The 25,180-nt window shown below is 30.3% G+C and overlaps 1 protein-coding gene across 2 annotated transcripts in view; it reads right to left on the bottom strand.

Moving 5' to 3' along the window:
• The window catches only part of Rrp4 (exosome complex component Rrp4), a 50,053-nt gene extending 30,825 nt beyond the window's left edge, over window positions 1-19,228 (bottom strand). Inside the window, exons 1-4 of one of the 2 annotated variants that reach the window (XM_075354387.1) lie at window positions 18,990-19,228; window positions 16,354-16,609; window positions 7,710-7,847; window positions 1,109-1,288 (exon numbers count right to left, since the gene is read on the bottom strand). In XM_075354387.1, the coding sequence (XP_075210502.1) occupies window positions 1,109-1,288; window positions 7,710-7,847; window positions 16,354-16,609; window positions 18,990-19,111 (696 nt within the window). In that variant the 5' untranslated portion in view covers window positions 19,112-19,228. The remainder of the gene's footprint in view (window positions 1-1,108; window positions 1,289-7,709; window positions 7,848-16,353; window positions 16,610-18,989) is intronic. The other variant, XM_075354383.1, reaches the window with a different exon arrangement.
• Window positions 19,229-25,180: the final 5,952 nt, after the last annotated feature.

The following is a 25,180-nucleotide window of genomic DNA, read 5'->3' as shown; positions in this document are numbered from 1 at the left end:
TAATTTTAACTGGAAGAAATTCTCAGGGTTTGTTAATAAACTCACTAAGAAGCATTTCCAAATGTCATTTAATAGGTTTCATGCAATGTGCTGCCAAAATTGTTGAGCAAATGACACACAGGAGCTTTCTTTTTTTTATTTATTTCAGTACTGGTAAACCCAACATTTAAGTATTCTTGAGAATATTTTCTTGATTTTGGAACCATGCTCATTTGTGCACTTGTTAATGCTTCACTATTGTCTAAAGCAAACTTACGCCCACTCAAAAATTTATCCATGATTCTGTATAAATATACTGCTGTGTATACTTAATAGCGTGAATTGAAATTAACATGTAATTTACAAGATACATTCACATTAGATATGATAGCGATAGAAGGATCGACTCTAATGAGACTGGCTGGAATTGAACAAGGTGCAGCATTTATTCATGTTTGTGCAGACGGTCACACAGAAATTCCAGAATGTTGAAAACAAATTGGAACTTCTTCCAATTTCACGAAGCCACAAGAATGTCTGATATGGTGGACGTAAAAGATGGAGGGCAATAGAGAAGCATCAATTCTGGTTTTATGGTGAATGCAGCAAATCTGTGTTGCCAAATATCAATAAATTATGATAGAAAATTGTGTTGCAAACACAGTAAAGTTGAGGAAGACTGGATTACCACTTCAAAAATGTTACATTAGATTATATAAAATTTTCATGATTACAGTGAGTTTGATAATTTAAACCAGAACATCCAAGATGGGAGAAATAATTAACATATTCACAACACAGAAGTAACAAACAAGAAAAGGCAGCTTGACATCCTTCCTAAGAGATCCAGATAAAACAAAATGGTTGATTGATAAGAACAGAGTAAGGCTCCATCTTATATTCTGTTACTTCTACATTGTAAACAACCCTAAAATGAGATGTAAATAAAGTTAAGCAATAAAAAAGTGTCTGATTTTCTTCTCAAGAAGTCATGGTTGCAGGAAATAAAAAAAAAGTATTATCTATTGGACCAGTATAAAATATACAAAGCATGAAAAATATATATATATATATAACTTCAACTTCAGCATACTTTTAAAATGTTAAAGAAGCATGTTTCTTTACGCACCTTATCTAAATTCTGGACAAAACCACCACCTTCATCTTCGTTACTATCTGATGTTGGGTAAATCCAAATAAATCCATTGTTGCCCAGAATAAGACTTACACCACAAGCTAATTTCTGAAAATGTGTTTTACACCTCTTGATCAGTCCTGGATACACTTTGACTAAAACGCCCTGTGATAACTAGAAAAATAAACAAACAAATACTACAACAGCCCATAAATAAAGAAAAAATAAAAATTTGTATAATCTCTTTAAGAAATACTGCAGTCCATTGCCTCTCTTTTGTGATATATAGGAGAATAAATAAATAAATTTAGCCTTCAAAAACACAATAAAATAAGTTACATACTACCGCAAAGTAAAAAAATTACCTTTTTAATAGTATATCATCAAAATGGCTGCCATTAGAATCAAATTTTACAATTATAATAAAACAATATTTTGCGGTGTAACACTGATAAGTATATTGGAATGACTATAATTTGTAATTTGACTGAATTTATAACTTTACTTTCAAAAAACGAGAAGAAAACAGACTATAAGTATTAAACATATTTTTAGAATAGAATACTTTGAAATATGTATTGAAATAATATAAGTGAAATTAATATCATTAAAACTAACAAAATATTAAAAAGTATACACTCTGATAATTTATATAAGTAAAACACATAGCATTACATCAAATGTTAAACAGGATTAACAGAAAATATTAATCATCATTGAGTAATGTAAGCATTATAAGCGTATCAAGACAATACTTAAAACTACATTTTAATCTCAGATAAAATGTTTGTATTCCAACATAAACCGGAATTTTGCCATGCAGACTGAGGAAGGGCAGTGAATGTGATGGGATGCTGAAGGTAGTTAGTTGGATATGTGTGGGGAAGGAGCAACTGGCCAATCATGCCCAAAGACATTCCCATGTCAGTAGCAAAATGTCTGAGCATCATCGTTGAGATCTTGCCAATGAAAATGTGAAATTCTCTGAAATTCTGACTCAACTCCAGGCACAGTTTGAAGATGCAACCCTGTCAAAAACTTAAGTGTTTGATTGAGCCAAAAAATTCTGAAGTGTGATATGCAGTGGAGAACAAAAATCACAAACATAGTCAAATAACAGTCGCTGAAATTGCACCAGAAGTGGGCAAAAATGTTGAGAGGTGCATTCAATGTTGTCAGAGAGACTTGGATACAGCGTGTTGACAAGGGGGTTCAGTAACTGTCAGCGGCTTCTGAATCACTTTGAGGAAGAAAGAGAGGCATTTTTGAATCATACAGGGACCTGCGATCACCACAGGGGTTTCCCTGTGGTGATCACACCCCAGAAAATAAGAGAATAGGTTTGGAATGGTACAAACGTGGAGAGGGGGCACCAATCAAGGGCAAGAAACACTTGTAAGCTGGAAAATTTCTATCAATTGTGTTTTGGGAGTCAAAAGGTGTGCTGCTGATTGATTTCTGCATGAACGAAGGATGGTAAATGTGGGATACTATTGCCAGTTGTTGGATGACATCAAGGTTGCTTATCGTAACAAACAACAGAGGCAACCAATTCACAATGTCCTCCTTCTCCACAATGCACAGCCGCATTCAGCAGCTCAGACTCGAGATAAACTTGTTAAAATTCATTGGACACCTCTTGAACACCCATCATACAGTCCAGACTTATCACTGTGTAATTTCCACATTTTTGGTTTGCTGGAAGAACCTTTAGAAGGAGAAAGATTCAAAGATGATGTCACAGTTGAGCATTACGTGCACAAATAGTTGTTGGGACAGTCATATTTTTTTGATTAGGGGATCAGGAAGCTATCCAGTGGAAAAAATGTATTTCTGTTAAAGCAAACTATATATAAAAATAAGGTAATTTATTTGTAATTTTAGCTAATATCAATAAGACTATGTAAACAAATTTTGGTTTACATTTGAATGACCCTTGTATATGTGATGAAGTTCTGCAATTTAACATTAATTCAAATGGCATTTCTACTTGAATTCCTTGCTAAGTTATGAAAGGAGAAAATTTGGCTCAAGAGAAAAATGTACCTACAAAACAGTGAATTTATGTATACTATGTACTTTTAGCCACACAAAGAAACAATAAGTAATTTCCTTACAAACTGGAAATTATTTGTACACAAAAATGTTCAAAAAATAATAATTTATGTTTAAAAATACGGTAAAGCCTTCATTCTTCATAAAGATCATAATTTTTATTTAAAATTTAATAATGCATACCAAATGAAAACATGATTACAAATAATAAATCTGAGATTTTTCTTATGCATCACACATCAGTATTGTACAACTCAACTTGATCCACCCAAGTACAGAATTAAAAAAGTAAAATGATACGCACCTTATTTTTTCATAATGTCTACAATCGTACACATCAACAGTTGTAATTCTTCTTTATAAAATGTTTATTACCAAATTACATAAACTCAAAATGATAATTAAAATATATATATAAAACCTATTATAAAAAGATTTAAAAATTAAACTATGATTAAAAAGTTAAAAATGTTTAAATTTATAATTTTTAAAAAGAAATATAAAAAATGTTAAAAATTAAATATATATATAATCTAGTTCATAAAGATTAGACAGTATGTAAATGATATTCTATAGTATATTACTTACTACTAGGATATACTTACTAGTATTGTACATTAGTATATCCTATAGCATATTGGGCTAAGCATAATAAAGCAATTCAAAGCACTAAAAGGATTAGTTAATCTTAAATCTGTGAAAACAACTTCACCTAATTCATCTGTTTATTTAGAAAACATAACCTTTCTTTAAACAAGAATAAATAAATACTACTTTGGATATTTTTTAAGCATCCTGCAGCATCTTTCAGTATACAATACTTGATTTTTTGACACAATTTAAATTGTTAATTATGTTCATTATCACTCACAGGAATAAACTTAGAGCAGTTACAATATACTAATTTTTACATTTTTTTTGTACTCAACAGACTGATAAATTCTAGTAACTAAATTTTTTACAGTTGTGTATTTAGAAAGAAAACATGTGAATCAGACTAGAATCTATGTATTAGAAAAACTAAAATTTAAAATACTATCAACCTTATCAGAAATTTTTCTTTTTCTTTTTATTTCTTGAATCATAGGAAAATATCTTACATTTAGAATGTACATTATTACTAAACATTTTAATTCGTACAAATTTAGAATACAGACATTGTTGTTCTTAGATGAATAATAAAAACTTAACTGACAAAAGATTATATACAAATAATCTTCATCAACTTTTTTTAAAATTAAGATATGAAATGATGGAATTCTGGAGGGCTTTTTGTACAAAAATTTAATTGTAGTATAAACTTTTTTTTAATTTTAAGTTTAATTTTTATAAACTTCTTAAGTCTTTTCATGTCTTACCAATGTTTATAAAACAGATGCAAACTAGCTAAATACATACAATTTTATAAATAACTAACAATCATTAATTAAATTTCTAAATTACTGAGGATTGCAACTATGCTTATAAGGGTTACAAGATTCACTTCTTAACTTATTTCAAGACCTGTCATCACCTCTCAGTTTTTACAATACTTGAATCAATTAGAGTTTGAAAAATGAATGGTTAGAACATCACTAATATCTCAATTTCCAATATTTGAGAGGGCAAAGTGGCTTGTGGTAACAAGACATTCTGAGACACTTTAACGTCAGCACATTTTGTATAACATGGTAAGTACTGAGAAATGTGTATTAAAATTTTAACACTGATTTGTTTTGAAAATAAAGTGTGAACTTTTATTGCTACTTTTCCAAATAACTTCAACTTCTATTAATCAATAAGAGGGTTTGCAATATACAATCAAAAACTGAAAGTGTTTATGCCACAGTTGCCTAAAGTTTCAAGATGTCCTAGTTATTAGGTATTACAAGTACAAATTCTTAGTGGAATTCAGTAAATATAATTATTTTGATTAATCTTTTGATCTCTTGTAATGATGGTGATTGTTTGCCATTGTGTCAAATTATGACAAATCACAGTCCTTATTATTTTACAAGATGTCAAAAGAGTTCAATTCTAACAAAATAGATAGAAACTCTATATACAAATACATTGTTACCTTTATAATTATTTTCATAGAGTGTAAGATTATTTACTTTAATTTTCTATAATTTTAATCTACCCATTACACTAGATTATATATATGTCTCACTTTCTCATTGAATGATTTTTATTTTTTACTTTATTTAGTACATAATTTATAAATGTGATTGGTGAAAATAATAATGGATACTTTATGACAATAAACAATTATTAAATGATACTGAATTACTAAAAATGTTGAAGATATTTTTAATTGTCTTTACCTACTAATGGTGAAATCAAGTGCTCATTATATTTTCATTTTGCTATAAGAAAAATATCGGCATATTTTTACTTTGCTAAGTATAGATTATAAATGATCAGTTCTTACAACTATCATAAAGCTAAAATATTTATATTCACTTCCTGTTTTTAAATGAAAGTCATATTTTATTACTCTCTTCCCTCAATAAATTAACTATGCTCAGTAGAAATATAGATGCATAATAAAAGGTAGCACTAGAAATGTCCCAACATATGTTTTGGCAATAATTGTTTAGGTTAATAATTATTAATGTGTTTTATGTTGCAGTTCATGAATATTAGTTTCTTCTCTTTCAGAGTGCGCTCTTTGTGTATTGTTCCAAGATGGCTGGCAAAGGAAGACTGACTGTCGCGTAAAGACTGTGTTGTGTTTAAATGAAACGAAACGTGTGGTGCTTACACAAAGACAATTTCATTCCCATTTTCCAACTCGGTGATCGACCTCATTTAAAGCAATATGTAGACTTTACAAAAATTTAATAGTAGCGGTTCAACATTTGAGAGTAAGCGCAAATGGCCTGCCGATGTTCATTTCACAGAATGAATATAAAAGCAGAAGCTGTTGAACAAACAGAATGTCAAAGCTGTCAGAGCAACATTGCTGAGGAACCCGGGCAAATCAACAAGAACAGCAGCACAATTTGAGATTTCTAGCAATCTGTGCAACGAATTTTAAAAATGATTTGCATTTTTAATTGTAAAAAATAACAGTTTTTACCTAAATTAATGGTTGACAATAAACATCAAAGAATGCATTGCTGAATGGGCGGTGTTCCAAGACATATTGCTGAACAATGTTTGGTTTTCAGATGGGGCACATTTTCACCTACATCAGGTTGTTAATAAACAAAATGTGTTTTTGGGCTTCCAACAATACACACGTGCTTCATGAAAAGATGCATCATGCTCCAAGAATTACAGTACAGGCCGCTATCTCAAGTCATGGGGTAATAGGGCCATTCTTTTTTTTGTACAGTGAACATTATCTAAACATGCTGCATAATAATTTTGTTACTCAGCTTATTGCAAAAGGATTTTGATCAGAAAACAAATGGTTCATGCAGGATGAAGCCAGACTGCACACAGCTAATGTTGTTTTAGACTTTCTGCATGAATGTAATGTCATTTCACACCAATTTCCTAATAGTTTTGCACATGGACAGAACTGGCCCCCGAACAGTCCTGATTTGAATCCATGTAATTATTTTCTTTGGGGATTTCTAAAGGAAAAGATTTTCCCTGAACATCCTCATAAAGTAATAGAACTGCGAGAGCTATCATTGAGGTGTGCAATGAGATAACCAAGGATATGTATCATCAAGTTATTAACAACATAGGAGTTAACGTTGAAGAACTTGCTAGACTTGATGGTGGTCATATTAAAAATGTGACAAGCAGAACATAATTACCAGGTATATAGTAAACACGTATTTTACTTTTCTGTATTGCGATTCAAATAAATATTTTTTAACAAAACCAAATGTTGGATCATTTCATGCGCCACCCTGTATATAATATGTCTGTTCATTATTTAAAGACGCTCTTACATATGCATAGCATGATGTATACAGTTACCACATGGGGCATGGACGGATTCAGTATACTGAACCAAATCTATGTTTCCCGCATTTAAAATTAACTCATGAAATAATTTGTTTTAATAAACTTGACTATATAAAAAGCATAATTTCAAGAGATGTAATTTTTATATTTTTTTTTTTTTTTTAGCAAGTTAATTTTAAGTAAAAATATTGTTAGAGCTGAAAATAAAATAATTTATAAAACTTCAATTTCTTTATTAATCCCCCAAATATAACAATTAATTGAAGTAGAAAATACCTGGACAAACAATATAATTTCTATGCGTTAATAGGTAGGTGTACTTTGCATTTATTTTTTATTACTAAGTAATTATTTTGTCAACTATATGCCCATTATTTTTCCATAGCAAAATTTATTATTAAACTGACATAGAATGTATTCTCAATTTTTATACTGTTGTCTTCTACTGTACATTACGTGTAATATATTAAAAAAAATTGAATACTTAATTAAGGAAATCAATAATTTATAAAATGCAACATTATTACAACCCTTCTTAAATACAGTGAAATCATACTAAATAAAAGATATTATTTATTGCACTAACCCAGAGTAAAAGTGTGCTTTAAATATCAATTTAACTCTGTATTACCTTGCCATACTTAAGACTCCGAGCATGTAACAACAATGTACCATCGCTGGAGTGTATCGTCTGCACCTCTGCACTAACAAGATCACCCTCAGTCAAATATTTGCGCATCATCTTCTCATCTTCAACAGATCTCCGTCTCTAATAAAGGTTAAAATAATATAGTAATAGAAATTCTTATGTTAATAAGAGACATATTCTCAAATGAAAAATTTTCAATTGGCTATTGAATATAAAACAAACCAGTTCCCATAGAAACATGGCCCAAGTAGAGTAGCCACTAGAAATAAATAATAATACAATTACAGAACCAACCTGGCATTCTGTTCAGTACCAGAAAAAGCAGCAGCTAACTGATTAATTAGCTGGCAGGTTTCATGTTTATGAAATCTGCCATTGTTGCTTCTTTCAACTAACTATGAGGAATGCGATACAATTTGTTTTTTTTTTTCAAGCAGAAGCACATATTACTTCTAAGATAGATTGAAAATTGTGTTGTGGTAATGATTTGAGGCAAAGTTGAGAGAGATTACTGCCAAAAATTTATTGCCATTATCCTCGTAGAATTTACCTGCAAGGCTACCACGCTGAAAACTGAAAAAGGCTACAGTGTTTTAGATTTACAAGGAAGATTTTCTGACAGAATTTCTAAAAAACTTAGGCTGGAATAACAACAAAAATTTATTGTGAACTTCTAAAAGGGCTGCAGACATTAATCCAAAACAAACTGTGCAGAATACTCATTAATGTTGTTCTTTAACAGGACAATACCTGGCCCCAATCTGCAGAGCTCACAGACTTGACCTAAACAGTTCATTCAGGAGATTTTTTATCAAATCCTGAAGCTTGGACTTTATGCCGAGTGACTGCAATCTCTTTAATAAGAAAAAGGTCTAGACGGTTACCCAGCATTTGAAACCAATCATGAGGATTATAAACTGGCTGCCACCTGACAACAAAGTACACAGACAAGGGTCTTCATGACTGGTTATTTTCAAGACAACTGCCTCAGAGTGGGTGACAATTATGTCAAGTGTAAGTTAACTTACTAAAGTAATAAAAACGTTTTTCGTTATTTATTTTTTTAACAGCCAATTGTAAGTCAATTTTATATTAACCCTATAAATGAAACAGATTTATAATGCCAGTTTTTTAAATAAGCGATTTATCTCATCATTCTATTTACCTGGTTTTCTGGCAGATTGTACGTGAGGTCACACAACTTTAAGATCAATTGAAAAACAGTGGAAATTATTCTGATGTTAACTTCTTTATAAACCAATAACATGTTTTATTTTAGACAAGATATTTCAGTTTTGCTTTACATCCTTCAGTTTTTAGCATGCTAGTTTTTTCAGGCACTCTAGATTTGCAGAACTATTATATTTTATTTAAAAGTTGCAGTTTACAGTCTTATCAAAATTTAATGTTTTATCTTTGTTTGTTTATTTATTTTGTGTTATTTAATTTCTTTTACATTAAAATTAATTTTAATTCATCACATTTTTTAATAAAGTTAGTATTCTGATGAGCCAAACTTATTTACTTTTGAAATAGTAATGGAAACCTTCTTCCTCATGATTAATTTTGCTTGTCAAAAACAAGTATTCTGTGTTACTATTTAGAATGATTTTGCTGTTACTATAATTGTAGAAATTCTAAATAAATAAATAAATTGTAGAAATTGTAACTGTAGAAGAAACATAATTTTATTGTATGTGTAACCATTTTTATCATTTGTTGTATATATTTAGAAATTTAGTATCTATTTATATTAGATATGATTTTGATTTCTAGAAACTTTTCATAAGACATTATTTTACTCATATCTTTCTCATTAATAAATGAGCATACTCATATCTGAGATATTTGAAACAAAAAAATGAACTTATTTGATGGAAATAAGTTGGAAAGATAAATTACTCCATCACAATTTACTCTGACATGTACTATACTCTGAATTACGCCAACTTCATTTTATGCAATGTTATTAGTGAAGAAAGCCTTATTTATTAGTAACCAAACTCTTTTTTTTTTGTGTTTGCAGCTATAAATTTCTACTGTTAGCTATTTCAGGCACTTATGGCTAGTGTTGGATTATGTTGATTGTGATTATTATAATCCTTAATAATGTATTTTTTTATTAACCTAGAGCTAGTAGCTAGAAATAAGAATATTTAGTACACAAATTATTGTTAAAGCAGGGAACTGTTTTTTTTTATTGATAGCATATGTTTCATTTACAGGGTTATTCCAATTGGCTGTTAAAAAAATAAATAAGAGAAAAAAATGTTTATTGTATAAGTAAGTTAACTTACACTTGACATAATTGTCACCCACTCACTTAAGGCAGTTGTCTTGAAAAACCCAGTCAATGGAGACCCTTTTCTGTGCACTTTGTTGTCAGGTGGCAGCCAGTTTATAAATCTCATGATTGATTCCAAATGCTGGGTAGTCGTCGTCCAGATCTTTATCTTAGGTATAAATTTTAAAACCTTTAAAATTTCTTCGTAAATTCATAAATTTTTGTCAATTTTCATCTTTGAGGAAACAAACATTTTTAATTATATATATATATTTTTTTTTATAAATAAACATCATGCACTATACTGTTCTGACAGTAGACAGTAAGTTCAGCTGTTAGGTAATAAAAATATTTTTTTCACATCAGTCTCTTGAATAATATTTCTTGAAAACTGACTGACTGAGACTGACCCTTGAGTTTGAACCTGTTCACCATTCTTTTTTGTTCTGTGATAATCTTTAATCTAAACATGTTTACCAAAGCCTACATTCTCAATTATCTGTTTATTATAGTCCAATCTTTGTCTTCCTCTATAGCTCTTATCTCTTCATATCCTTTTATTACTAAATTAAATAAACCTTTGTTGTCCAATAGTAATTCATTTCTTTAAGATCTTTCATAAATTTCTCTTACCTCCTCTTCACTGTGAATTTTACCTACCTTCCTAATTTGAACATACCTGAAAGGCATCTATTCTTAGCTTTCTGTTTCCCTTCTGCCCATGTTTCACTATCATAAAGCTATACTCTGTAAAAATTTATTTTTAATCCTTAGATCAATAATTGATACTAGCAGGTTCCTTTTGTACAACATGAAAACTCTCATTGTTTGTGACAGCCTGCTTCTAATGTTTGCATCTCTTTACCTACACATTGAAATTTTACAAACTAAATACCAACACTTGCAATTATGGTATACATGTTCTCCTATCTTAATATTTAATTCCCTACTACCATCCTTTTATTTTTATGCTACATCTTACTTTTATTTTACTGTTATTTATATTCAAACTGAAATCTTTCCTAGCAAATTCATGCCATTCAATATTTCCCTTAATTCATCTTGGTTTCTGCCAAAAGAATAATGTCACATGCTTACAAAAAAACAAGGATGATTTATTTTAAAAAATCTATGTAAATAAAAATGAAAGCCAGTTTGTTATTTCAGGTATAGTCTGAATGATTAATTAATTTTTAATGAAATTTCAGGTTGATTTAGTTTTTGCCATAATTCAAACTTAGGCTACACAGCATTCAAAAGTATTTTATGAAAAAGGGCAAATATTCTTGTTAGTCATGCTGCTTAGTCTTTTTCTAACGTGAATGTAATTTTGTTATAATTTATTTTTTTGTTAATTTAGGACAAAATTTATTTATTCTTAACAAATTTTGAGTAACTTTTGACAAAACAGTTTTCTCATAATACAACACTTTTTCTATAACATGTTTTATATTTAAGTAACATATCATCTCTTATGGCGATGTGTTATCTACTTTTGGCATGAGGCGTATCCCTACAGTGCTATACTTTTCCTTAAATAAGTTAGCCAAATTTTTTAAAAAAATTTTCTTATCGACAACCTTTCTAAATTTTCTTTTCAATGATGAATGTTTATAAATTCTATGATAAACTCAAAATTTAACATTTTCTACACTTTCCAAGAAGTTATAGCTTTATTGGATTATTTTTTTTTTAATCAGAAAGTGCTCCTACTTTAATACTTTATCAACAACGATTTATAAATTTTTTTAATGCTTTAATTTAATCCCTGTCTGTCAATCCAGATCAAATCTAACATTTTTTCATGGATTTTTCAGTATCTAACTTGAAATTTCATACATTGGTTCAATCCTAGCAACAATATAATAATTATTTATTATTATTATTCTGATACATTTCCTCATCAGAGGTTGGCTAATCTAGTACTTATCTCGTCTCTATTCTGAGCTAGCCTCACAAGAAAATCCAATGTCAAAATATTTGATGTTCCCAATCTCTCACCTTCCTTAAACTTTCCCTTCAACTAAAGACACCATGAGACCACACATAATACTCCTAAAAATATTAACAAAATATCTTGTTTCTCTCTTTTTTACATTAATTAACAACTACTGAGTCATATAATTCTTAGAAGAACCTCTGTATTCATTACCTTATCTCCCCAAGAAATTCTAAGAATATGCCTATGAAACCTACCTTAACAAAAACTCTATACAATAATACTGATAAGATATTATGTAATAAAAATTTCATTGTAAAGAAACGCAGCTCGGAGTAACACAATACAAACTCATTATCGCAGTCCCACTGCTCATTAATACTTAAAATGTATTATTCTTTCGATGTTCTGGCCCTCCAAAACAACTTGAAGCTCATTGTATTTCTTTATTAATAACAATCACTTTAGTTTTTCTTATATTTATCTTAAGCTCATATTTTTTTTATAAACTTTATTCACTTCAACAACAGCTGGAGATCATTATTATCTGCTAAGAGAATGATATCATCAGATATCATAAGTTGTTAATAATTTTCTCATTAACTAAACACCCAACTCCAGTTTTTATTAGTGCCTCCTGAAATATGGCTTTAGAATATAACCTCGAATAACTTGAGATAGATCATTTTCAAAACAGGATCTCTAAAGTTACTTAAATTTATCCTGTTTTAGATGCAACCACAGATTTTTTAAAAACAATTATTTTGTCCAAAAGTGAATTATGGTCCAAACCAACATCAAATCCAGAATACAATTTGACAGATATTATTGTATTTCAAAACTTACTATTAATCATAAAAAAATCTATTTAATTTCAAATAGTAGATTCAAAATTATCTTTTATAGATTTTGAAGCATACAAACTACTAGACATTAAACTGAAAACAAATATTAGTCACTATCAAAGAATTTCTTGGCAAAATTGAGCTAATCTGTCTTCTTTTTCATTTTTTTATCCAAGACCAAATTTATCGACAACATCACCAAGTTCACAGTACCAATTTTTGTCATTAAAATCTCCCATAATTACAGTTACATCACTACCTTCAATATTCTGGAATATATCTTCAATCTCCTGAACTGCACTTCTCTTCTTCTTAACTGTTGGAGCATATATCTATTCTAGATTTGTATTAACCAGAAGACTACCTACTTGAAATAGCATCTGTCAGACTAAGGAATAAAATATTTCACATATTTATTCAACTTATCATTCAACATTAGGCAACCCTATGAATAATGTCATGTATCTTGTTAATCATAAACAGAATAAAATACTCTTACAATCCTTACATTTACAATTTCCTGTCATTTTACCTTACTCCTATCTGAAATGCCAGTATTCAGCCTCTTCAATAGCATTAGTAGACTTTCCAGTTTGTTAAAGGGTCCTGATATTTCATATAACTAAATTTGCAGGGGTACATTTCTTCCTACTGACCAATTGCAGCAATTATGTTCTATTTCCATATTTTCCATGAGAATGGATTCAACATAATATTGAAACATTGTTTAATTCAACAAAATTTAACTGTTCTTCAGAGATTCAACTGAGAAATAAAAATACCAGAATATTTAATTTTACACTCTGTCATGATGAAGACACACGGAAGTCTAGGGTTCCTTAACGTAATGGTTTCCTTCCTGCATCAAAGGGTATATTCAACTTCTGCATATGTTGACTAATTGTTCATCTGCTTTAGGACCGATTTCTCAGCCCAAGGCCAAGAGATTGACCTAAACTCTACCTGGTCTTCTGCCCTCCAAAGAGGCCATTACCACTTAACAGAGGGAAATTCCTTATTCCGGAAATCACTCAGCTGGGTAACTACTCAGCTAAGTGATCAAAAAATAGAGTGCTGGCATTACCACATCCCTACACCAACTATCAGTTTTTACTGACATCAATCAATTACTGAAATAATAACTGTAATTAGAGAAATTACAATAAAATAAATGTTAATATGGAGAATGCAGTAAAAGTAAAAAATGCATAGTATCTATTTATGCCCTTTTTATAGTTGTATCATTAACATTATTTTTACAGAAAATGTGTTCTACTATTAACTGGTGCATTTTAAACAAAAGCATTCTTTAAAAAATATAATTTTAAAGATACTGTGTGTGAGAAATGTTTTTTACAAATATTCAAAATTATTTTCTGTCGACTGGAAAACGTTGGTAAACGAAGGTTAGACTCATAAAAACAGTTCAAGCTATTTGTATCCTACAACTGAAAATAGTGCAAGGTTAGGTTTTCTTTAAAAAATTAAATATAATTTTTTTTATCAAAAGAAGAGCTTAGATTCATGGATCCATCTTTAGCCATTTCAATTTTTTTGTATCAAAGTTATACAGATTTTCATCAATATTTAAATATAACAAGTATACTACCTAAATTCTGTAATCAAGATCTATTTTAATATATTTGTTAAAAATAATTTTTCAATAAATTACTATGACAAGTGTGCCATAAACTAAATGGGGAATTAATTATCAGAGTATGTGTCAGTGCATTTGAGTTAATAAGAATGAAACTGTTATTTTAGTTTCATTAAATATAATATTGAGCCTTTTAATTTTTCAATCTTTAAAAGTATATTATAGTAGCGAGAACAAGCAAACACTGTTTTTAACACTTTGTTACATGGCTTCTAATAGAATACAATTATGTAATACAAAAATAAAGATTTAAAGAAATCTAATGAAATTTATAATGTAAAGATGATAATGAAAGAATACTTGAATGTGGAACAAGAATGTTACATTTAAAATGGTTTGTTTCTCATCAAAGTTAGAATCCAAATAACAATATTATCTGAGACATCTTTCAGTAAACCATAAAATTAAAACAGATACTCATGAAATATTTGATAACTCTCCTAAGAGTAAAAACTAGTGAATGGCGTTTTTACAGTAGATACAATTAACACAGCAAGATATTATACCTAAGGTTCTATATTTTTTAACTCACAAGTCTTGATGTTCTTTACATTTTCTAAAAACAGTTAAGATTTATAGCCCAGTAGAGATTCACTCAGGCAAATTTGAGCATTCTATTCTAATCACTTTATCATTCTTTATTCTATATTATTCTATTCTGATCGGGCTATATCAACATTAACAAGAAATAAAATAATTTCTAGTCTATTAATTCAGTAATAATGACTTAAGTTTCCCAGTAACAATATCCAAGCTATAAAGCCTTCAAAAAATCACAAAGATTTCCAGACATCTCACAAGTTATCAGAAGTAAGGAGAGATTATTAAATATAATAATCTCTCCTTACTTCTTAATCAATAAACTAATGAAATATAATGTTATGAAAGGAATGTATTTAAAATTCTTGACTATTGAAGTCTTTCTTACACAAATGTACTTTTAATTATACAAGCCTCACTGGCTAAACCAGAAAATAAATAAAAACACCCTTAAAATATTTAAGATATGATGAAAAGATTACAACCAAAACTGTAGGATAATAGACTTACTTACACCAAATTCTTACCTAAATGCCATTATGTAGTTTAATTTATTATTGGATGGTTTAATAGATACCACAGGGGCACCCACAGCGGCATACAGGCTTAGGAGTCGAGTCGATTCAATTCAAACGCCAGCTAGGCATTAAATAATAATAACAATAGATACCACTATTAAAAAGATTTCCATAGCTTGTCCAATAAAAAATACAATGAAGATTATTAATTTAGAGGATTCCAGGTAACTCATATAATGTATAATCTGTGATGATTGAAAAGGTAATTCACATGATACAACGTAAAAGCAGGTATGCTGTTACGTGATAAGGAGGATAATTTCCCACATATTTACAAGAGACCAATCCAATTATTAAGATGTAAATCAATATTATGACAACTAAGTACATAATATCCTCAATTACAGCAAAAAATTATCAAAACCAAAGTCTGAAAACATGCTATAGGTAATACACTAAAGAGTCCAAAAATTAACATAAAGAAAAAATAATAAATTAATTAAAATATTATATATACATATATGATGCAAAAGAACAGGAGCTTTGAACTTCCTGTGCGTACCTTCCAAACTAACATTAGATTTGTAAAATATTTATATGGCAAAAGCCACACTGTTGATTTTAGATTATAATTAGTGAAGAATATACTAGTGGAGGAAGATGGAGCAGTTCCTCCACTGCTTCATGTTGATTGCATGGCAAGGCTGCCTTTGCATAAAGCAGTGCTGCCAACTGAACATGGCTGCCATTACACATTTCAAAGTTTTCCGATTTTTGTTCACTTGTATATACAAACATACATTTAGAATATTAGTTTACAAGTAATTCAATGTAAACACTTACTAATTCACCACCAAGAAGATTAACTGATGATAAAAGTAGCAGAGAATCTAAACGAGAATTTGTATCCACTTTCCATCGTTTTTGTTGAACTTCTGTAATCCGACCCACAACCACATCCCCAACTTCTCCATAATAGCGGGCTTTCAAGGGTTTCACTAATATTAACTTGTTCACACGTTCCATTACTCCAGCCACTGAAGCCCTCAATTCTGAAGGCTCTGCTGCTATACTGTGCTCAAAATATGTACCGTGGCCACTGTAATAAAATAAAAATCAACTTACTTGATCTAATTTAAAAAAATGAAATATTGAGAAATTAAAATATTATGAAATATTCAGAAAAAATGTACATCTAGTGAATAGCCATAAAATAAATTAGTAATACTTACCTTTTCTCTCTTTTTCCTGTTTAGCCTCCAGTAATTACCTTTCAGATAATACTTCAGAGGATGAATGAGGATGGTGTGTATGAGTCTAAAAGAAGTGTAGTCTTGTACAATCACAGTTAGTCCAGTCCTGAGATGTATGGTTAATTGAAACCCAACCACCAAAGAACACCAGTGTCCACGATCTAGTATTCAAATCTGTGTAAAAATAACTGACTTTTCTAGGACCTGAACGCTGGAACTCTCAACTTCCAAATCAGTTGATTTGGGAAGACGCGTTCAAGTAATACTTACCAAAATAAATTTGATCAATTTCTACTTTTTGAATTTAAAATTTTGGATTTTTTTCCCAATACAAACATAATAAAAAAAAGGGTGATAATTTATCTCCTAAATGCTTGCTGTAGTACATTTCAGAAATACACTCGCGCAACAGAATGTTTTCAATACAAAGATGCTTTCATGTATGTATAAGGAGGGATTTTTTGTTATTCCACAGTTTAACAAGGCTGTCCTTTGTTTGTAAATATGTTTGTTCTATTTTTTCCACATTCTGATGTTGCGTAGCTTCAAAACAACTTTAATGAATAAATTTAAACTTCATTGTAGATTTACCCATACAGAGTATTACATTGTTGAGTAAAAATATTTTAATTTTAGGACCTGCTCTTTTTTAAATATTATATCTCAAAAAGTGATCTATGAGACCTTTGTTCATAAATACAAAGGGAGACTCAAGTTTCAAACTATGCGTAATTGTTCATGTAGACACATTCAAAGTCTTGAGTCAAGACTATTATCATTCTTAAAACAAAGTTATGCTATAAATTTAAAATTTGAGTCAAACCACTAAAAGCTCTATTAGTGCAATTTCATGCATTTACATTAAAGGTAACTGAGAGATAGTTTCATAAAATATACCTAATGTTCCAAGCAGAAAATGGCATTTATTTAACATAATAGCTGAAACAGAAAAAGTAATTAAACCCCTTTTGCTCCATAAGCGCAAAGGATTAAAAGAAGAAAAACCAAATGAATCAGTATTGTTGAAGGTCAAAAAATATTTTTTTCCTGGTAATATATACACAATTCCTTTTAATTTGAGTAAGCCATTTGTTGATCTTGAAAGGATCTCCCAGAAATCTCTGTGACCAAAACTATGGTGTTAGAGATTTCTAAGATGATGAATTTACAAGATTAAATAGTGATTTTTTAAATTTTAAAACAGGTCTTGTTATTTAATTACTTTGATTGCACCTTTCTTTTTCAGTACAACATGAACAGTAAATTTAAGGCTGTCAGTAGTACAATTCAACAATTCAAGAAAAATAAGGCTCACATTGATGTAAAAATGAAATTGTTTAAAAAAGATGGCTACCTGTATGATTTTTTCCTGTTTAACCTCCAAACCACCGTAAGGTATTATTACTTCAGAGGATGATATGTAAATGAAGTGTACCTTGTACAGTCTCAGGTCGACCATTCCTGAAATGTATGGTTAATTGAACTCTATTAAAATCTATATAGAAGTATCTGTCTTAACATCTGTTTAAATCCTTACTAGGATTTGAACCTTAAAACTCTCAACTTCAAAATCAGCTGATTTGTGATGACAAGCTCCCCCACTAGACAAACCTGGAGGGTTGGCTACTTGTACCTATTTCTGTGTATGGCAATATGTAATGGTTCCTTAAGAGATATTTATGACACATATAAGATACAAAAGTACAGTAACAAAATAAATGATAATACAATTCCAAGAATATTTTTGAATAAAGCATCAAACAAACGGATGCATATAGAAAAATCAATAAAGGAAATAGCTAAAGAGGTCAATGACCTACACGATGAAGAAAAAGTAAATTGCAAATCAAGAAATTAAATCCTAAATTAAGTCCTATGTCCACATATCAACATATTTGAAAGTATACACTCACATAGCGTCTAACTTAATAAAGATATCACTTTCTAACATTAAGAGCCTTCTTCAAAACATTTTAGCACAGTTTAATCTTCTTTTTACAGAATGCTTTCCTTCCCCAAAAATTTAATTTATGTGGTAAAAGTTTTAGTTAGTAAAACGTTTACTACTTACTCTAGTTTTAATTTGTTCTACACTGAATGCAAAATAACAAGGCTCTGATAAAAAAGTCAAATAAAAATATAGTTTACTATGTATACTGTAAAGGTTATTATGACCAATATTTCTAAACAACTAATATAGTATTAATCACAAAAAAAAATACCAACCTCATACATCCTTCCTGTGGTATGACTTGACCGGGCGTATATAGCATAGGAGGTTCATTGCCGCTATTTAATATACTATTAACTCTAGCACTAGCTAATCGAATTAATCCGCTCTGAGACATAGTAAGATGTTAACAATAATGTTTAATAACGATCACAATCAAACAACGGTTTAAAAACAGTCATAACCCCTAAACACGATATTAACTGCCTTCAAACGCTCTACTTTGTATACTAACAATCGCTACATACATAATCGATATAATTTAATCGATGTACTAGCAAACAACTATCGTATTAAGCCTAATTTAACCATAGAAAAACTATAACGGTAAATGCCGATATATTTTACTTATTAATGGTAAGGGTAGTTCGCAAGCCAGTTAAAATGTTACAAATAATAGTGAGATATATTTTGTAAGAAAAAATGACAGAAAACATTATTCTCTATAGTAGTTGAACAACTTCATATAAATTTTAATCGTACTAGTTAAAAATCGAAAACAACAAACTGTGTCCATAAAACTATGATGAAAGATTCGGATAACAAATTAATAAAGATATGGCTAAATTAAAATTTAAGAAGAGTGTGACAAACACTAAAAATTAACCCAAAATAATCATTTAGAGCAATAACAAACCCTTTAGACGTAAATGAATTAAAGCAATGAGCGAGAATTCTACTGATGTAGGTACTTCATTTTCTTACCTATACAGCGTAGCTACTTTGGTTGAAAACCAAAGTATCTATTTAATAAGTAATTGGCAGAATGGAAAAGGGGGTTACAAATAGGCACCTTAATTTTGTTTGGCTTGTAAGGATGAAGTGGATCAACTCAAGCTGCTCAAAAATATAGTACCGTAGCACCAATTTGAAAAAGAACACATCATTCCTCTTTTATCTGAAATCTATTATGTGAAAGCAAGTTGTGATGTAATATCGTTTACCGACTGTGTGCCCTCTTAATTTTTAACCACTCAACAAAATTAATCCTGTACTCTGAAGTTCATGGGATCAGTAGTGTAATGACGATTCCAAACAATTTCACTCTCTTCTAGTGACTGGCGGTAAAGCGACATATATAGAAAAGTAAGAGTTCGTTCATTAAAGATACCTCTTGATATTCAAAAGATGAAACATAATTTGTTTGGCTTTCGTGCAAACTTTATGAACATGAGAGATGCCCCAAAGTAATGCGTATGCGCGCCAAAACAGTCGGAACGTGTCGTGGGGACCAACAAAGAACGATTCGTGTGTAGTCAGAATTGTCAGGAAACAGACCATATAAGTTGTTCGCGGTTTATTAATGCGTAACAATGTCAGTTCAGTTCGAAGATAAGCAGAAATGAACTTGGGTCACATAACACAATTCAAGCAACGCGCATACATCAAAATCGAAACTTTAAGAGGTAACACTGTGCCAAAAATGTATCAATTGTTACGGGAAGTGTGTAGTGATTGTACTGTATATCGCAGCACCGAACAGTGTTGGCATAAAAATTTAGGGAGGTAGGAGTACAGCAAATGAACCACGTCTGGCCAACTATCTACTGCTATAAACAACACAAGCATCCCTACTGTTACCATGGTGATCGACAAAGACCGTCACATTACGTGAGAGAAATCGAAAATGAAACCGAAATTTTCCCAAAAACTTCAGTTCACCGCATTTAATGGAACATTTACACGAAAAAGGTCGTAGCGTGATGGGTACCATAACAACTGTATGAGCAGTAAAAAGCGGCGCATTTTGAAATTACACAAGAATTGCTTACACGTTATGAAAGGAAAGGCGAGCAGCTTTGAATAATTGCTATTAATGAAACATGGAAATGTGATTTTGAACATGACTCAAATCTAAATTTGAAAGATATGGTTTCTCGGAGAAATCATTCGCCGAGAACAAAATGTTGCATGCGTTCAAAAGTGAAGCAGTTGATCATTTTCGCTTATGATGAAGAGGGTGTTATTGCTACGGACAGAGTGCTAAATAATATGACTGCAGAAATGCTGTACTAAAAGTGTGTTTACTGCAGAAACTTAATTCGTAAGATTTTGCGACTTAAAGTTCGAAAATTGCGTCCAAAAAAATTGAAAGTAGTACGTCAGTAGTTTATGACGATGCTTGCTCGTATATTGAGAATTCTATGGTCGAATATGGTTCGGAAAACCTTCGCTATCCACCATACCGCCCTGATTTGAGTTTACCGGATTTTTATATTTTTTCAAACCTGAAAAAACCACACCAAGGGATTTGTTTTAGTAGTTTGAGAGATTTATCACCTGCTCTGATCCATGGAATTCAAACACCTTAACAAAGATCATCTCCTAACAGGAATCAAAAAGCTGCCGGACCATTGACAAGCAAGCATTACACACGAGGGAGATTATATTGAAAGGCTGTAAACTTAATTTGACTTGAAAATAAATTTTCTTTGAGTTCTGATAAATTGACCATAATTTTTGTATAATCCTTGTATGTTCCTCAAGTGTCAAAGTTGAAGTAAAAAAATCTCTGGTGCTCAGTCAGAGAATTTCTTGAGACACAACCAGAAAGTAGTGAAATTTAGTTGGCACTTTTAGTCTGGCAAGAGTGATAGAGCACTTTGACTTGGTGTCACAGAATTTTCTCAAGTCTTTGACTTGAGAAAAGGAAAAAAGCTCTAAAAGGAAAGGCAATAAGTTCACTCTATGAATCAGTTGATAAAGCTTAATGCTGTGAATACAAACAAGAGATTAGAAGGAAAATTCTCAATTGTTTTTTTATAAATAACATTAAAAAAATAATGGTCCATTATTTGAGCAAGTGGGGTATCAGCTGTAATGCAGAACTTAAGTGTGGTTTCCTAAACTGATCATCTGTTATCATCAATATTTGATAGATAAATTTCATATCACTTCCACGACAACCTAATATTACCTTAGTACAAAATAAAGAAAACACATGTATGTGGCTAAATTAATAAAAGGGTTTGCTGATGTCCAAATGGACACCGACTACTTGGTGTCGCCATACAAATACCAATAAAAAGGACAGTCTATCACATAACTAGATTAGTTTGAGTGGGTCTGCCAGGGCTAAAACACCTGCCAAGTATTATGATACTGCTTTTACGTATGGAAAAACATGATACAGAATCATCTTTCAAGATTTTCCCCAAGATTGTGTAACAGTTGATCTGTAGTTTGATACTTCAACAGGATTAACAGAATTGTATATTGGTATAACATTGCTTGTGTTCAAAAGCATTGGACAGATCATTGACTAATACAGTCCAGTTACAGTAAATGTAACTTTAGAATAGTGTTAAATTTTGAGGCAAAAGAGCTCTTACTTTAAATAATGAGGCATATTCTGGCAGTAACTGTTACAGTTAACAGCAAGATCCATTCGGTGAAGTACATATATATCCATTAGCTAGCAAGAGCAAAGATGAATTTAATTCCATCAACAAAGATGAATCTGATTTCAACAACAAAAATAAGCCAAGATATGTAGGGTCTAACTGCTGCAAGAACACTATGTCATTCTTCATTTAACTAGTGTTTAGGGTTCTATCAGCCCCATAAATTGAATAATCATAAAATTACGTTCATTTTAAGATTTTTCATTGGTAAGATTGATCACTGACAGAATAATAAAAACAAATTAATAGTGTTAAGACAAGTAGAAGCATTCTATCTAACTTGAAGAATATTTGGTCCTAGACCAACTGGCATTCTAATAATGCATGCTCAGATTTGGAGGCTGATCAACCACAAGCTTTTTGGGTATCTGATTCTTGTTTTTCAGAAACTCCATGATTATATTTTTTGATTTAAAAATCTATTAATTTTTTTCCTTTCCCAGAAGAATTAAGTATTTTATTTTGAGTTTTCCTACTAGGCTGTTAAATAAATTCTACATGAAGATGTGGATCCATGAAGTTAGTGCCCTGTAAAAATCCCTAGGACTATTTCTAATTAAATTTAAAAATAAATATTCATGGCAAGAAATTGTTCTCCATAGTTCATCTGCCATCATAATATTTTCCTTATTTTATTCTGAAAACTGCCAAAAATTATTACATTATGAAAAGTCTTGATAATTCACTGTAGTAGATTTTAGAGTGAGGTTGGGCTGTATGTTCATAGGTGATGAATGAAGGCAACACCTTGTTGCTCATTGAATAATGATTTAATGAATTGCCGACTTGACAGTTAATGAAATGAATTGTAACATAACGTATAACTTGACATAAAAATGAAAAATATAAAATTAAATAACATTTAAATCATCGGAGGAATTAATGTTAGTTTAACATTACTAATGTTGATTATCTGGGAAATGCCCTTAATTTTAATGTTAGCTTTAACATTAAAGTTAACGTTCATCCGAACAAAGAATGGAGTCCATCCGGACTAAGAGTATAACGTGACCACCTTGGATCAGATTCGAGCACCGAATGCTAGTAAATATGACTAACACTGATTGTCCATCTTAACGAAATGAAATATGCGACTGCACTGCACGGGATTCTAATGTAGAATGCTAGTACAGCTAAACTTTCCGTAGAGCACTAGCACCCACTAGATCACAGCACCGGACGGCTTGACATTTATTTTGTACGGGGCTCTCTGTCAACACAACTAGAGAACTCTTCTTGTTTCCTATAAAGTTAACTCTTGTTTTACGTTAAAGTTAAATTAAAATAATCATGTCTGTTTTGTAAGAGTGTCACAATTTTTATGTAGATAATGTGAATTTTATAAAATTAATATATTTATTCTAAATTATTATAAATTCCTCCTGAAGATGACAGAAGAGCCAAAAAAATGTTAGAAAATCAAATAATACATTGGTAAGTTGTTTTTAATATTATATTTATAATAATTATATTTTACCAACAGTGCCATGTTTGAAAAACATAAAGTTGTATTGCTCTGTTTGATATTCTTCTTTTGTGTGTAATATTTAATAATTATTTTTTTCTCTGTACAACTCTTTCATTTTCATACTTTAAAATATATGTATCTTGCACAGTTATCATTATTACTAGTAAAACTGAAAGAGGAAATCAATGCGAATATGCTGGAGGTGATTAAGCAGTAGATTGCTTCTTTAAATATTACCCCTCTATTCCAGGTATATAACAAATGGTTAGAAGATTTATGTAGAGAAAAGTTCTGGTTACAATTATATAAATAAAATAAAATGATTGATTCCATAAGGTGGAAAACAATTTAATATTTTACAGGGTTTCTGAAAATGGGAAAGAAGACAATGGGAAGCTAAAGGAAACAATGTTGGATTTAGAGTTACAGTGGTAAACTTAAGAGATTCTGAAATTAATTTTGTGAGAAGTTGGGTGCTGTATCTGGTAAGAATCACCCTGTTTCATTGACGAATTTAACAAAAGCTGCAATTATAAAGAACTGTGCAAGGCAGTAAATATTTGTTTCCATGGACATCAACTAAGAAACAAGAATCATCTGAAAAGCTTGGCTTGAAAAGAAGAATTCCTTACACAAATCATGTCATACTGTATTTAATAGAAAAAATGGACTTGTGATAGATGGTAAATTCTAACTTCACAATGATCTATGTGTTAATTGCTTTGATGAACATGTTCAAGAAATTCGATTAGAAGAAGGAAAAATTGCCAAAACTATAAAAGGTACTCTGGTATTGCCAACTTTTATTGTTCCCGAAATGGGTCAGTTTCTCCCAATAGGTTACCACTTAAGACTAAAATTAATGATAATCGTAAATCTAATACAGAAACAACAATAGCTGTGATAAATAAATATTATTTATTTTAATGTAGTGCGTATTTTAGGAATATTACAAATTGTAGAATTGATAGATTGTTTACCTAAGCACAATATTTTTTTTTAAACTTTCATTTCTGATGAAGCAGACAGTTCAAAATTTAAAAAAATAGATTTTTGAATTATGAAATAATTTGGCATCTGGCTGTTAAGACGTTTTTGTTCAAACGAGCAAGTGGAGGCTTTATTTACGGTATCAGAAAAATAAAAAATAATGATAAAATCATTAGATTTGGTAAGACTGCCAATAATGGTATTATAGAATTGAATCTATTGTCACAAATAAGTTATCTAATTCCAGTATACCTGAATTGTACAATTGGTCTCAAAAATTTAACACATTATATGATCTGGTATTAAAGTATGAAAGTTCAAATTT

The sequence above is a fragment of the Lycorma delicatula genome, chromosome 1 (genome assembly GCF_047948215.1).
Source record: "Lycorma delicatula isolate Av1 chromosome 1, ASM4794821v1, whole genome shotgun sequence".
Lineage (NCBI taxonomy): Eukaryota > Metazoa > Arthropoda > Insecta > Hemiptera > Fulgoridae > Lycorma > Lycorma delicatula.
This window is presented reverse-complemented; position numbering and strand designations above follow the sequence as displayed.